This window comes from Engraulis encrasicolus, chromosome 9 (genome assembly GCF_034702125.1).
Source record: "Engraulis encrasicolus isolate BLACKSEA-1 chromosome 9, IST_EnEncr_1.0, whole genome shotgun sequence".
In the NCBI taxonomy this organism is placed as follows: domain Eukaryota; kingdom Metazoa; phylum Chordata; class Actinopteri; order Clupeiformes; family Engraulidae; genus Engraulis; species Engraulis encrasicolus.
Genome location: NC_085865.1, coordinates 33833681 through 33849192, shown reverse-complemented (window position 1 = coordinate 33849192; position 15512 = coordinate 33833681). Strand labels below are relative to the sequence as shown.

At 39.5% G+C, this 15512-nt stretch overlaps 1 protein-coding gene across 2 annotated transcripts in view; it reads left to right on the top strand.

Moving 5' to 3' along the window:
- rdh12l (retinol dehydrogenase 12, like) overlaps nt 1-14002 on the top strand; it is a 21425-nt gene extending 7423 nt beyond the window's left edge. Inside the window, exons 1-7 of one of the 2 annotated variants that reach the window (XM_063206965.1) lie at nt 3420-3551; nt 3885-4000; nt 4921-5076; nt 6868-6972; nt 8124-8333; nt 9769-9961; nt 11422-14001. In XM_063206965.1, coding sequence (XP_063063035.1) covers nt 3538-3551; nt 3885-4000; nt 4921-5076; nt 6868-6972; nt 8124-8333; nt 9769-9961; nt 11422-11524 — 897 coding nt within the window. In that variant the 5' untranslated portion in view covers nt 3420-3537 and the 3' untranslated portion in view covers nt 11525-14001. Of the gene's footprint in view, nt 1-3419; nt 3552-3884; nt 4001-4920; nt 5077-6867; nt 6973-8123; nt 8334-9768; nt 9962-11421 lie in introns of those variants that run through there. The other variant, XM_063206964.1, reaches the window with a different exon arrangement.
- Nucleotides 14003-15512: the final 1510 nt, after the last annotated feature.

The following is a 15512-nucleotide window of genomic DNA, read 5'->3' as shown; positions in this document are numbered from 1 at the left end:
GGATCAGCTCGTGATTACATGTAAATCTCTTCAAATGATTTTCTCTCTTTTGGGACTTTTGTGCAATTCAAAACTCATTCTCAAGACAGTGCACACTTGGTCGGCATAAACAGTGGCAGCCCCTTAATGCACGCCGTACCCCCAGTGGCACACTGTAATAGTGCACTGAAAAGTTAACTACCATAGTACTACAATACTATGACATAACACAGGGCCTTTAGTAACGCACTATGACTTGGTCATTGCCATTCTGGTAACAACGAATTTATAACACTGTGTCTTGACAGGTTAACCTGTTCAGCAGCGAAAGGGGAGCAATTTCATGCGGCATGACAACAGAGGAGAGTTAAGCCTGCAGCACACACACTCACAGGATGCTGCAGCCACCATATATCCGTGTACACACAAAACATATCAAAGCACTGAGCAAATCCTTATTTGTGTAGGCTACCGGGCCAGCATGCTTGTGTGTGTGTGTGTGTGTGTGTGTGTGTGTGTGTGTGTGTGTGTGTGTGTGTGTGTGTGTGTGTGTGTGTGTGTGTGTGTGTGTGTGTGTGTGTGTGTGTGTCTGCGCATGCCCGCGCCTGTTGAGAAGTGACATGTGTCTTTTGTACTAAAATAAAGCACACAAAGGGGTCAGTTGTCTCAGGCCCAGGGATGGTGGCCTCATTACATTGTGGGCGTGGGGAGGCTTCCAGGTGGCCATGCTTCTGTTCGGTTACTAGCTCATCATTTCTGTGTCTCCAGTTAACCAACATGCAACCGGAATCTGTCATTGGGATTATGCTTGCATTACATAGAAAGATGGGTGTCGCGTCGGTACATTTCTGATGCATGACGCAGGCAAAATAAAACAGGTCATGATCTCTTTTCAGTCTTTTAGCAAGACACCTTTGCAATCCATTCATTGCTTCATGAAATGTTGACAATAAATAGACATTTAATTTCACTGAACTATATTCAACATTTAATAGCAAAGGAAAATATTGAATATGATATTCAACAGTGAATGTGCTACAGCTGGTTATAGGCATGTCTATGGGTGAACTATTTGCTTCTGAATTGTACGGGTGCGCACTGCCCCCTGTTGATGAAATGAAATCAATGAAAGTGTCCGTTGGTCTTACAGTAAAGGAACTGACCAGTAATTATAATGATTGTTTATTATTATTACTACTACTTATAGGCCTACTAGGCCTACTACTACTACTATTATTATTATTATTGTTGTTGGTGTTGTTGTTGTATTTGTATTGCGCGCGTATTACGCACGCATGCGCTCGTAGCCTGCATGTGTGAGAGAGGTTGTAACGTGAGTGGCCGTGGGCGCTGCTGATACCCCAGTTTCTGTGGGGGGTTGTGGAGAGGATTATGGCCTACTACACACTGAGGCGCAGTAGACCAAGTCATGCAAAGCCATAAACCTCTGCTGTGTGATGATCTGCCAATGCGGCATCCACGGTTTGCGAGTCGTTGCTGTCATAATTACCGGCGACACCGGGCTCCAACAGGCTTCATTACATTTCAGGGGAGAGTTTCTCAAAAGATAAGTTATTAGCCTGTTAGCAACTATGGTAGTTGCCTATGGGTAAATGCATTGAAAGCAACAAAGTAGCTAATGTAGTAAGCAACTTTGGTTTTGAGAAATTCACCCCTGGTAGGCTACCTGCTGAATGGCACATAAGGGTGATAATGATGACGCGTCGCGTGCAGGTAAGGTAAGCGTACCCATTAAGCCCACCAAAATCATTTTATTTTTATTTTTCAATCATCTTCACACAATTTTTTTGTGAAATGATTTCTTAAATAGTAAGATTTACCTCTCTTCTCAATGTTTATCACTGAATTGATGAATATTTCAAAGTACAATATGAAGATTTTTTACGAGAAAAGTGAAAAGTCTGAATGGGCTTAAATGGTACCTTTGGTACCATTTAAGCCCACTTGTGTTCCAAATAAGCTCATATAGTTATTTCTCTATCAAAATATCTGGTGAGGTGTGTGAGTTGAGTTTAAACAGTGTAGCCTACATGGCATAAATGGTTTCAGATCAAAATATTCTTCCAAAATGTAAGATTTGCTCAAAAAATAATGCATAAAACCTAATTAAACATTACAGCATCTCTTACTTCATATACTTCATAAAATTCTTCATCCAAACAGAGAAATTTATTTTTTTCTTATTGATTATTGTTAGTTCATTACATTACGCCTTTTTGACCTACAACTTGAGATTGTACAGCACTTTTTATGTCCCTCAAAGGCATTTTTCATTAGCATGCATGCCAACTTGCATGCATTTCAATGGGGTGTACCATTTAAGCCCACCTAGTACCCATTAAGCCCGCCTATACAAAAAGCTGTTTTATGGAAATAATCAACTCCACAAAAACATTTCATGATGCATTTCTTTAAAGATCAATGCCAAACAAACTGGAATATGCTTAGAATTCATACCTAACCACCTTAAGTCTTACGGTAGAGTAAGATAAAGATGGTGTGTGGTTGTATCAAGAGAATATCGGCGTTTGCTCGCTCATAAAACACATCTTTCCATTTGAAGGGAAATGCTATAATTTAGTAAAACACTGCATGTATATATATAAAAATCATTACATTTACCTCTTAGTTCACTAAATATGAAAGTATTTTCAAAATATTTGACTTAAACTAGCTGAAATTCTATGATTTCTGACATGTCCCAAAACAGCAAAGTTTTGAGGCAACTTCTTGTCAGTAGTCCTGAGACTGGGTTCACTTGGACGGGGATAACTCGACGATAAAAAAAATGTGATTTTTTTGCAATAAAAAACATATTGTCAGTTTCTAAACCCTTTCATTGGATAGGGTGATGAACAACAAAATTCACCTTTTCCCTTTCTTTAAATTGACCTCAAAGTTGAAAGTGGGCTTAAAGGGTACATGGGCTTAATGGGTACGCTTACCTTAATCGTAAAACCTTCCGCTGGTATCTGCTGCCATCTGGTGGGAAAGCCAGCGTGGTCACTGTGGATAACATTGAGATATAGCGGAATAGCTACACGGTCATGATTCGGTAGGCCTACTCTCATGCTCAGTGCATTTATGCGTGGGTTTTACACTACTTGTCCTAGGCTACACTAAAATTATGGTTTAATTTTTGGGATGTGCTGTGCTGCCAGTAACCTGTTAGTCTGTAATTGCGCATGTGCCAGACAAATTGACTGTAGGAGAATGTGATAACAGATTGATGTGATGTGATAAATGTGATAATGTGATAACAGTTCACATACTTTGTTAAATAGGACGTCCAGATACAGCAGAAATGGTCAGGTCTCTAAAGCCGTTCTAAATCTTGAAGTATAATGCCAGAGAGGCTTACACCTTTAAGCCTAGGCTACTGTGCGCCCTTGTGTTTACTTCCGCATATGAGCCCAACCTCTTTTACGCGCCCATGCTCTTTCATACCAAGCATGAATTGCTGTCTGTGGACTTTGGTGGAGTGTCTCTAGGCCTACAATACCAGTTTTTAAAACCACGGTCGTCTTCATTTCTGACATGGCGGCGTTCCGGTATTGTATTTTTGTTGTTGTTTTGTTGTTGTCATCTTTCTGTCCAACAATCTTGTGTTGAGATCTTTGACTTTCTCAGTCGAACCAGCCAAACCTCATTTTCCCAGCTAAGATCAAATCTGCAGTAGCCTATAGCAGCAGCCACAAGTCATCCAAGGTTTAAACTAGCCTAAATGAAAAGAATGGAGGGTTTCTCGCCCAGTTGACAGGTGTAAGCGACAGTCAAGTGACAGTCTCCACAGTCAAGTTACCTAATGAAGAGATGATTGGCAACTGTCTGATTTACGCATGATGTAAATTGATTATTACATACTTTTTTCTGTTCATGTATAGAAATATGTTCCGTGGTGCTTGGTCGTCTGATGCCAAACTCGATGGCAAAACAGTTATCATTACTGGATCCAACACTGGTATCGGGAAGGAAGCCGCCATAGACCTGGCGAAGAGGGGTAGGTGGATGAGGAAAACGTTTGGCCTGTTTTGCATTGCATAGGTTTCATAAGTGGTCTTGCAACATCTTCTCGTATTCTTCAAAACAACAGGCCATTGTCATAACTTTTAACTTTTATTCTGATGCTCTGTTGTACTGATGGGTGTTCTCGTTTTCAGGTTATACAATCTCTTTGAGTAGGTCTATACTACGCATGATACAGTAAAGTAAATAGGCCTAATGTTATAGCTTGGCTTCATATATAACAGGCTGTGGCAAAGTCAAAGGTTAAATTAACCTGGGCTTTATAGCAGACACTAGCCTAAGTGTGTGAAAAGTGCAATGCTGGTAATTTATTAAAACTTCCAATGGTAGCCTACGGGTGTTGTCCTTACCTTACAGCCAGGTGAATCATTATTTAACTATTAACCAAGATCTTGATCTTTCCACCCACTGTTCCACACCTATGTTTAAGACCAAATTAATTTTACTCACACAACTGGTATTTAATTGTTTTGTAGCCCTATGCCAGAGTCAACATTCTGCCCTCTGCACTATATGAAAAGAAAAACAATTAAAGCAACTATATGCAACATTTTTGAGGTTAATGACTCAAATGAATGATTAAAGAGAGAAAGACGACTTTTCCAGCAGTTCCAGTAGTCTGTTGAGGAACACCCAAGCTCGCAAGCATAGATTAAAATTTGATTTCACAAGTAGGGGTGGCACAAAACCATTCCCCGTTTGTGTAACAAGAAGGCTGTTTAGCAAGTCTCGTCCAGGGAATCTGACTCATTGGAGTCTGAATTAAAAATTCACCATAACAATATATTATATGGCTATAATCTGGTGTAATGTATTCCCAGAGAAATTATGGCACTGTACTGAAAAGTCTTAATTAAAACTGGACAGTTTGTGCAACAACTTCTCTCCCCACAGGAGCACGCATCATCATGGCATGTCGAGATATGGAGAAAGCAAATGCCGCTCTGAAAGATGTGACCGAAGCTTCCGGAAGCCAAAACATTGTTGTGAAGAAACTGGATTTGTCAGACACAAAATCAATCAGGGAGTTTGCTGAGTTAATCAATAAGGGTACGACAAGAGAGAATGGCTAACGGGTGACTTTGATACCCAATCATAATCTATCTATCTATCTATCTATCTATCTATCTGTCTGTCTGTCTGTCTGTCTGTCTGTCTGTCTGTCTGTCTGTCTGTCTGTCTGTCTGTCTATCTATCTGTCTGTCTGTCTATCTATCTATCTATCTATCTATCTATCTATCTATCTATCTATCTATCTATCTATCTATCTATCTATCTAATGGATTACTTTGCTACCTACCCAGACGTTATCTACAAGCGGATTACAAAAAAGTTGGGACACTTTGTATTTTGTGAATAAAATCAAAATGCTGGCATTTTCAAAACATCTAATATGTTAATAAGGTGGAGCATTATGTACAGACAACATATCAGTTGTTAAAGTCAAGCAGAATTATTGTTTTGAGGTAATTATGTGATCATTTAAAATTTGACCCATGCAACAAATCTCAAAAAAGTTGGGACAGGTTCAAAACATATTGTAATAGTTGGATAATTCTAAAAATGACACAAGGAAGAATATTTTAAAAGGAACTATATTGACTGCCAACATGAATGCACAAATAATATACCATCACAGAGAGGCTGTGGCACTCAGCAGCGAAGATTTTGAGGGACTAATTACTTATCTATTACACAGAAATATTGAATTATCAAAATTGCAGGTATATAAGGCCTACTGTATTTCCGTAATATAGAGTTCTGTGTAATCATTCCACGAGTTATGAGATCATGACATGCTCGTGGTAAATAAGCAAACTATGACACTCCAACAATGACAGCTCTCGAAAAAATGACCATAAACACAACGCTTGATTAATGCACATGATGCAGACATTAAACAGTGTTGCAAGCAGCAAAGCTCATTCTAGATGGACCTAGTAGACATGTGAAAATGTCCTCTGATTACAGAATTGAAAATATTTAATCCTTTCACCCTCCAGGTTATATAGGATATGAATACTTCAGCTTGATTTAGTGGTCAGTCTGAAAGACAGCATATATGATGGTAAGGGGGTGCAGAGGTGACTTCGTTAGGGTCTTCTTACTCATGTAGAGCAATAAAATTAATGTTGAATGATACATACAGACTTTAAACAGCAAACATAGCTACCAAGGCATTATATTTTGGAGCACCGCCTTTAGATATTGCCCCATAATGGTGGCAAATTTCAATCTCTACTATGTTCCAACAGTGTGGTTCCATCATAGGAGTAAACAGGTCACAAAATTGTTTTCTTGCAGTCAGGATATGCCACATATTAAGCATAACAAAAAGGTAAACAAGTTGAAGAACACACCTATCAGTTGAGCTGCTGAAATCATGTCTCGCATATCAAAATATCTAATTTTTGAAAGAAATTATGCCGTCAGTCAAAGTATTTAACTGTTCAGTCTCATCCCTTGTGTTGTGTTTAGTCTTATCCAATATAAAAAGCATTTTATTGGCCCTGTCCCAACTTTTTTGGGATTTGTTGCAAGGGTGAAATTTTAAATGATCACATAATTACCTCAAAACAATAATTCTGCTCGACTTTAACAACTGATATATTGTCTGTACATAATGCTCTACCTTATTAACATATTCAATGTTTTGAAAATGCCAGCATTTTGATTTTATTCACAAAATACAAAGTGTCCCAACTTTTTTGGAATCCGCTTTGTATCTGATCTGCATGATGTCCATTCATTCATTCATTCATTCATTCATTCATTCATTCATTCATTCATTCATTCATTCATTCAATCAATCAATGATGTTTTCCCTATACCTGCTTTCAGAGGAGAGCCAACTGAATATTCTAATCAACAACGCTGGAGTGATGGTGTGTCCATATGGTAAAACGGCAGACGGATTCGAGACACAAATTGGCGTAAATCACATAGGTAAGAGCAACACAGGGTTAGTTTTCCTCTTTCAGCCACTAGCTTGAGGAATGGTAATTTCTACAATAATTAATTCCTACAAGTATTTATGATCACAAGACTGTTATTTTCAGGGATAATGTTAAAGCGATGGTTCGGAGTAGAATCACCTTAATGCCATTTGAACCGTGACACCCATCCACCTTTACACCCGAAGTGTTTTCTGCCGCAGACTTACATCAACAGAGTTGCCGTGTTATTCGATGTTTATTCCGGTTAGCTTGACTCAAGCGCATATGGATACTGGGCACCGTCTCCAAACTTTCCCCACAAAAATAACATGTCATTACACCAAACTTCTGCAGTAGCACAAATATGGTCTGTACTCACGAAACGAAGCATTTGGAAGTTTGGAAATAGTCCAGGAGTTTAGTATTATCAACACAAGCTGAATAGCTTCTCTGCTGCTAAAGCTGTGCCAACGTTACTTCCGTCATATGAGACAAGCCCGTAAAAGTCTTCAACAAACTTCCAGACGAGAGTGTTAAAAAAGTTTTCACTGAATTGTGATTAAGGCTTATATTTTCAAGGCAATACTTAAAAGATATTTCAAATCTTACCTACTATCAATTAGACAAGGATTTTCGTTATCAATACTGATGCTGAATTCACTTTTCATTGTGCATATTATGAGCTTCGTTGAGGACTCTTACATGCTTGTCTTAGATGACGGAAGTAACGTTGGCACAGCTTTAGCAGCAGAGAAGCTATTCGGCTTGTGTTGATAATAATAAACTCCTGGACTATTTCCAAACTTCCAAATGCTTCGTTTCGTGAGTACAGACCATATTTGTGCTACTGCAGAAGTTTGGTGTAATGACATGTTATTTTTGTGGGGAAAGTTTGGAGACGGTGCCCAGTATCCATATGCGCTTGAGTCAAGCTAACCGGAATAAACATCGAATAACACGGCAACTCTGTTGATGTAAGCCTGCGGCAGAAAACACTTCGGGTGTAAAGGTGGATGGGTGTCACGGTTCAAATGGCATTAGGGTGATTCTACTCCGAACCATCGCTTTAAGCCGTTGGCACTTGTACTTTGCAAGTTTGATCTGAAATTACCAAAGTAAGGATTGATTCTCATTCCTCTCTGTGTGTCTCTAAACTCACAGGACCTTTCCTTTTGACCTACCTGCTGTTGGACCTGATTAAGAAGTCAGCGCCGGCGAGGATCATCAACGTATCCTCCGTAGCGCACAAGTATGGCTCCATCAACCTTGAAGACCTCAACAGCGAGAAGGCCTACAGCAAGTCGGCGGCGTACAGTCAGAGCAAGCTGGCCAACGTGCTCTTCACGCGCCTGCTGGCCACCAAGCTGAAAGGTGAGACCTAGCCTAGGACCTCCCACGCTGCCTGATGTGCTTGTACCAGTCTGAAGGACAGCATAGAGACCCTCGCTGAAATCTTATGGGAACCCAAATGCAGAACGTATGGGAACCCAAATGCACAACGGAGAGGGAGGGCAAGACAAACAAATTAGACAAACGAAAGCTTGTAGTTTGTTTACATGTCGACACCAGATGAGAAACCAGCTGTCCATCAAGCTTTAGAGATAGTATTTTAAATAGTTAAAGGGGTATGCCACTATTTTGGGGCTTAATACAGTTAAAATCGTTGGCTGGGGTTTATAAAGGTGATAAAGTGTCTTATTTTTCATGTAAGCCGTTGTCTTGCTTTAAGACAAATTAAAAGAGGGAGCATGTCGCTAAGCTAGTGAAAGTCAATGCATCCGTGTAGCATGCTACATGCTACAGTGATCCATTGACTTTCACTAGCTTAGCTACATACTCCCTCTTTTAACTTGTCTTAAAGCAAGACAACGCTTAACATGACAAATAAGACACTTTACCACCTTTATAAACCCCAGCTAACAATTTTAACTGTATTAAGCCCCCAAATAGTGGCATACCCCAAGAGATAGACCTTCCCTATGGGAAAATGAATAGCGAGCTAAGCGTATGGCCATAGTTCCAGTTGAATGTTTGTGAAGCCAGGCACGAGTCACCTTTATAGTGAGAAGTGAGAACGTAGGTGAGACCAGGTTCAGGAACTGAGAATTGGTCCGTTTAGGTAAAGGCATGTAAATCAGACTGTCAATCTGACAGTATTTTTTAGGACCCTCTTCCAAAAGGAGATGCTCATCTGAAGAGGTGGTCCTTTAGTAAATAATTTGAAATGGAAATAACCTTATTTTTTCCCAGGGCATCGAAAAAGTATCTTGCCTCTTGTCTGCCACATTCTTCATCTGCAGCATATCTTACCTCTTGTCTACCACATTCTTCATCTGCAGCATATCTTACCTCTTGTCTGCCACATTCTTCATCTGCCACATTCTGCATCTGTTTTGTGTCCTTAAGGACTGACATTCCACTATAGTTTCTTGATGGGAATGCTACACAATAGGAGCATTCAAAAAGTCCCTGTGGGCTCTGGGACAATGGGAGTATATTGAGGAAATGGTGTGCAAAATATCTTGACTTTATGTAGTCTTGAGTGTGGCTGTGTGCTCCCTCGAATGGTCCAGACTGAGCTGTGAAGCCGTAAGCCTTCAGCTATTTAAACTTTGTTTGTTATCAAATTGTTGCCTGGAGTGATTCTAAACACCACAATGCCAGTCAATCGTTTGGAAACAAATTCGCTTTTTGAAGGGTTTTACACATGACATAGGTTTGTGGACTATGTTTTAAACCATATCTTGCACTGAACAATGCACGTTAAGTGTCTGCTTTTGTCTTCCTGGTCTGTTTCATATGATAGGCACGGGAGTGACTGCATACTCCTTGCATCCCGGGGTGGTCCAGACGGACCTGTGGCGGCACCTGAACAAGGCGGAGCAGGCTGTGATGTGGATGGCACGGCCCTTCACCAAGACCTCCGTGCAGGGGGCACAGACCACCATCTACTGCGCAGTGGAGCCAGAGCTCGCCACCGAGAGCGGCGGATACTATAGGTGACTGACATTCAGATACTGTTCAGACTGACAGAGAGGAATAGAAATTTTGAAACATACAGGCATGTGTACGGTAGTACACAGGGCTGGACTTGGGGAGAAATAGGGCCTTCACACTTTTGGCTTAAAGGGGCCCCTCATAGTTGGCGGTGCAGAACTGACTCACCGGTGGGCCCCGCATCCTCGTGGGCCCCTATTTTCAGAAATGTTTTTTAAAAGATTGTGTACATTTCAGAAAATAGGGGCCCACGAGGGTGCAGGGCCCACCGGGAAATGCCCTCTATGCTAGATGGCCAGTCCAGCCCTGGTATTACATGTGCTCATAACCTACATACCAGCACATAGACTGTACTGGACAGTGTACATGCATGCATAAATGCATACTTGCTGTGTATGGGTGGTTGACGTTTAAGGGCGTAACGCAAAAAAAAAAAAAAAGTTTTTCAAATTCCTGAAAAAAATGATGGATAAAAATTGGAAAAAAATAAAGCACTTAGTGGTCTGTGGAATTTCACCTTATTTTTGCCATTTTTGGGAAAATGTGTCCTGCATCAACACATAGCATAGGCATGTCACACCGCAGGAAAATTGAGTCACACCACAGGGAATTCACTGCATTATGGCCATTTGAATCCTTTTGTATACATAACTGACATCTGAGCTCATGCTAACTTGATAATGATATTGTGTTTAATCTTAATATGTGTTTTCATTAATAAAAAAAACTTTTTTTCCCTCCTATAAGAGCAGTCACACCACAGGACACCATAAAATGAACCTAAGCATTGCGTGACAGAAAGATTGCAATATGAAGACATATTAAGACGTTAAGAGTCACCTTAAACTTCCACAGCACTCTCCAATAACTGAGGTACTGACTGGTTAGGAGCCAGTCTTTAAGACTCTTGTAGTTGGCCTTGCTGCTGCCCATTCACAAACATTGACATACATGTCACCCCACAGGACGCAATTTGTGTTACAAAATTGAACTTGTAGTTAATATTACTGTCTTGAGTTTTTTCCACATTCACATATCTTAATCTAAATTTAAGATTTATGCAATCATGCCAAATGCTTCATACATTATTTAAAATGTTGTTGGTTAATTTATATATATATTATTATATATTATTTCATTAATGTTACAGTCACACCGCAGGAAATTTGACATATAAACCTTTACATAAATCTTAACAAAAATGTTTCTTCTCATCTAAGACTAATATGAAACATAATGTACCACATCTTCTTTCATTTACATTTGTTTTTTAAAGGAAAATAACAGTTTTGTAGGTTTTTAACCAATGTTACGAAAAAACAAGGCGTCACGTCTCCCACCCGTATATGCAGTACCTAGAAAGCAAAGCTGTGTTGCATGAATATGAGGCATTACGAATGTACAGTAGCCTATGGCTCTTCAGGTCTACGTGTCTTACACCAGACTCTGAATCTCTCCACAGTGACTGTGCCAAGGCAACGTGCTCCACATTGGGCAGTGACGACAAGATGGCCCAGGACCTATGGGACCTCACCTGCAAGCTGCTGAACATCACATGGGACTGAATACATACAAAGCCGTCTTCCTACAGCCAACTGTGTTTTGATGACGGGCACTGGTGTGTTTTCTTTATTGAGCATTGCATTTTCCAGCCTGCTTCTACATGCAGGAGTGTACCCAGAGTTTCCTCCAGCAGTTGCTTGTTTAATTAAGGCAACCACCTTGACAACAACCTACCATCTTGACTAGGTAGCTTGAAACGATAAAGCTTTTATATTGTGAATATATTTTTGTTGCTTTAAAAAAAATCTATCATATCTATATCATCGTATTTATCATATTTATATCATGATTTCATCATATTTCATATGAAACTGCACAACATAGCCTTTCCAGTCACGACAGTTGGATGTCTCTGATACCGGCTAACCTCCAACCCACCTTGATAAACAAATTTTCTGCAGGAAACCCACAGCTCTGTGTTGAGTCTGGTTAGAAAAGTGTCACTGGCACCGGCATCACACTGTCAAAATATCTTTTCCACTTTGCCAATATCAAATTCTCTTGGTTAACGAAACTAAACGAAAGAATGCTAAGACATGCCCAGACTAAAACAATCCCTAATCCTGACCCGTAAAGAAAGGAAATTAGAAAACTCTTCAGAGGTCCCAGCCGTGGCTCAATCGGCTTGGCACTCGACTGCTACACCGGCGACCCACATTCAATTCCAGCCCAAGGTAATTTGCCAAACCCTCCCGGTCTCTCTCTCCCCACTAATTTCCTGACTTCACTAACTTATGATAATAAATGCAGAAAAAGTTCAGAAAAATACTTGAAAACTAGAAATGCACTCAAAAAGTGCAGACCTCCGTTTGATTGAACATTTGACTGTTACGCCCTATTTTAATTTTAAGTCTTTCAGCGCTTTTTGTGGAGTTAGGAACTGGAATGTCCGGTTTGATATGCTATCTGGATTCGTACCAACTGGCGACTGTAGATGTTAGAAGCAATGGTGATTGGTCATAAGTAATGTCACTCTTATTTAAGATTGATAGAATTTAGTTTTGAGTAGTTTTGTCTGTGTTTCTATCATCTGGAGTCGCCACTTGATATGGGGCCCCAGATAGTCTGTCATACCGGATCACCATCAAAATGTAATCACTTGTTCCTTTTCCAACAACTGTACACAATTTCATCCAAATCTGTGTATAACTTTTTGTGTTATCCTGCTGGCAGACAGACAAACAAACAAACAGACAGAAAAACCACAACACCGAAAACATAATCTCCTTGGTGGAGGTACAAAGAAAAATCTTGAGAGAACATAAGACTGTGGGAACACATAGGGCTGCCCTCTTTCAGGCGGCACTGAGACTGAAAATGTCCTGCCACTAGTCCACTAACCTCCAATGCCTATGGGACGTGGGCAGGGGGGTTCCAAGGAAAGTGGTTCAGTGGCAATGCAGGTTAAGTGAATCTGAAAGAAGTGGTAAATCTGTTAATAGAAGAGCCTGGAATCCCCAACAAAATAACACCTGCAGGTGATCTATTAGTAGATTAGCTTTACCACTAAGGTGCTGTTTCCATGTAGCAGGATATTTTTGAAAGCGCATTGGTTTTGGCCCTCCGTTTCCACGTAAACATAGTTTTAAAATCCACATATCAAAAATCCGTCTTTAAAAATATCCCATTTAGGGGGCTAAAACGCACCTCTTTTTTTTTTAATCCACGTTGCGCTTACACCTTAACAGAAGAAAAAAAATCCACATTAAAAAAATATCCGTCCACGTGTAAACAGCATCTAACTTAGCCAGTTTTATCACTTAACCATTTTCTTGGAATAGTCAGGATGTGTTACGTTTACAAACGCACAAAATTGAAAAATACCACATTGTGTTACCACAGAAACCCCACAAAGACACCTTCATAATTGTATTACATTTTAATCAAAAAGCTGTCCGTTGATTGTTTGGTAGATTCAGGGTGTAATGTCATTTTGTACATTTGTTTACATGCACTAATGGACCATTCTTTGCTTGAATATATTTATTGACTAACTATGAGGAATACCAGAAAAATATTCAATGATTTACTATGTTTACTTCTTAGCTTTTATACTGTAATAATATACAGAATTGGTAGGATGAATCTTTTCTAACAGAGTATTTTTCAAAACCAAGTACACTATACTGTGTTTTAATAAAACTCTAATGAACTGGATTCGGATGTGATTGGAGGATCTGTTGGGTTAGAGGAGCTTCACTAGAGTCAGGTCAAGTTGGCTTTATTGTCAACATGCACTGGTCATACAAACATTAGAAATTACGTTACTTACTGTCCCATGCAGACATACAGCATTTTCACACCTGGTCCCTTTCAGCCTCCTAAGCGAACTCAGAGTAGTGACTCAGCATTTTTGCCGCATATGTGAACGCTCCAAAGTAGGGCTGGGACTCGATTAAATTTTTTAATCGAATTAATCTATAGGCTTTGAAATTAATTAATCGCATTAATTGCATTTTAATCGCATTTAAATATCTGACTTGAGAACAGTGAAAAATATTTTTTTTCACATGGATATTGAATAATTACAATAAATAAGCTTAATCCAAAAAATATTATTCATTTTTAAAAGAAGAGAGAACTCTTCTCAATTTCAGCAGGCTGTTCACCATCAGGCGTAATACTGCCCTCCACTGGTCTAATCCAGAACTATGTAGCTATATTATACTGCGATTATTTTTTTTTAATCGCGTCAATTAATTCATCGAGTCGCGTGATTAATTAATCGAAATTAACACGTTAATGTCCCAGCCCTACTCCAAAGCATACCCAGACCCCTCGGAAGCGAACCGTACTGAGACCTTGGTTGACGTGGTCTCAGTTCGGTTAGCTTATGAGTTCTAACAAGTTACACTTGACAAGTGATTAGCTGTAATTACTTAAGGAGGGCTCTAGAAGACCGAGAGTGGTAAAAAAAGAGTGACACACCATAAAAGCCTATAGGACCAGAAAGATCAGCGAGTTCTTTATTTAATACACCCACAATATGAACAAAAACAGAGCTGAGTCCTTTTGTTGTCGGTTCGCTTTTTGGCTCACTTAAAGATGACTGAGTTTGGTTCACTTAAAGGGGACCAGGTGTGAAAAGCCTATATGTCTTCTGTTGTCCAGTCTTGCACTTTAAATGTCTATATGTATTGCATGGGTACTGTACTGTATGTGTACTGTCTACAAACCCCAACTCCAGTGAAGTTGGGACGTTTGGTAAACAGTGAATAAAATCAAAATGCTATCATTTTCAAAACATTCAATCTATTCATTAGATGGAGAATAGTGAAAAGACAACATATTAAGTGTTAAAACCGAGAAAAAATATTGTTTTGGGGGACATATGTACTCATTTCTAATTTGATAAATGCAACACGTCTCAAATAAGTTGGGACGGGGATCAGTGAAATTTAGTAAACATCCAAATAAGATAAAACAACAAAGAAGAACATTTCAAAATGAATTGTACTGACGGACAATATAGGTGTCCAGGTATAAGATCATCACGGAGAGGCTGAGTCACTCAGAATTAAAGATGCAAAGGGAATAATTACCATAGTTATTACATACATTTTTGAATTCCCTTTGATTTACCACGATTGAGTGTATATAAGACATATTTATGTTACTAAAATCATTGTCATGTCACTAAAATCATTGGCTGTAGTCTCACTCTAGCACTCCAGGAATTAGAGCTATTGAAAATTGACCATATTAAGAATGCTTAATGCGTGCAAATGATACAGGGGTGTAACATTCTCCTAAGCACCTGAGCTCACTTGAAATAGACCCAGAAGACATGGGAAACTGTCCTTTGCTTACAGAAGTCATCAGAAGTTGTAGAAGTCCATTCTTTTTGACAATAATAGAGCATTGCACATCCTGTGCTACAGTGAAAATGGACCATCCAACTTGTGTTAGTGCTAACTTCAAAAGTCAGCCTCCATGATGGCATGCGGGTGCAGTAGTGCATTGGTTAAGATGTTCTCACTCATCTGTAGA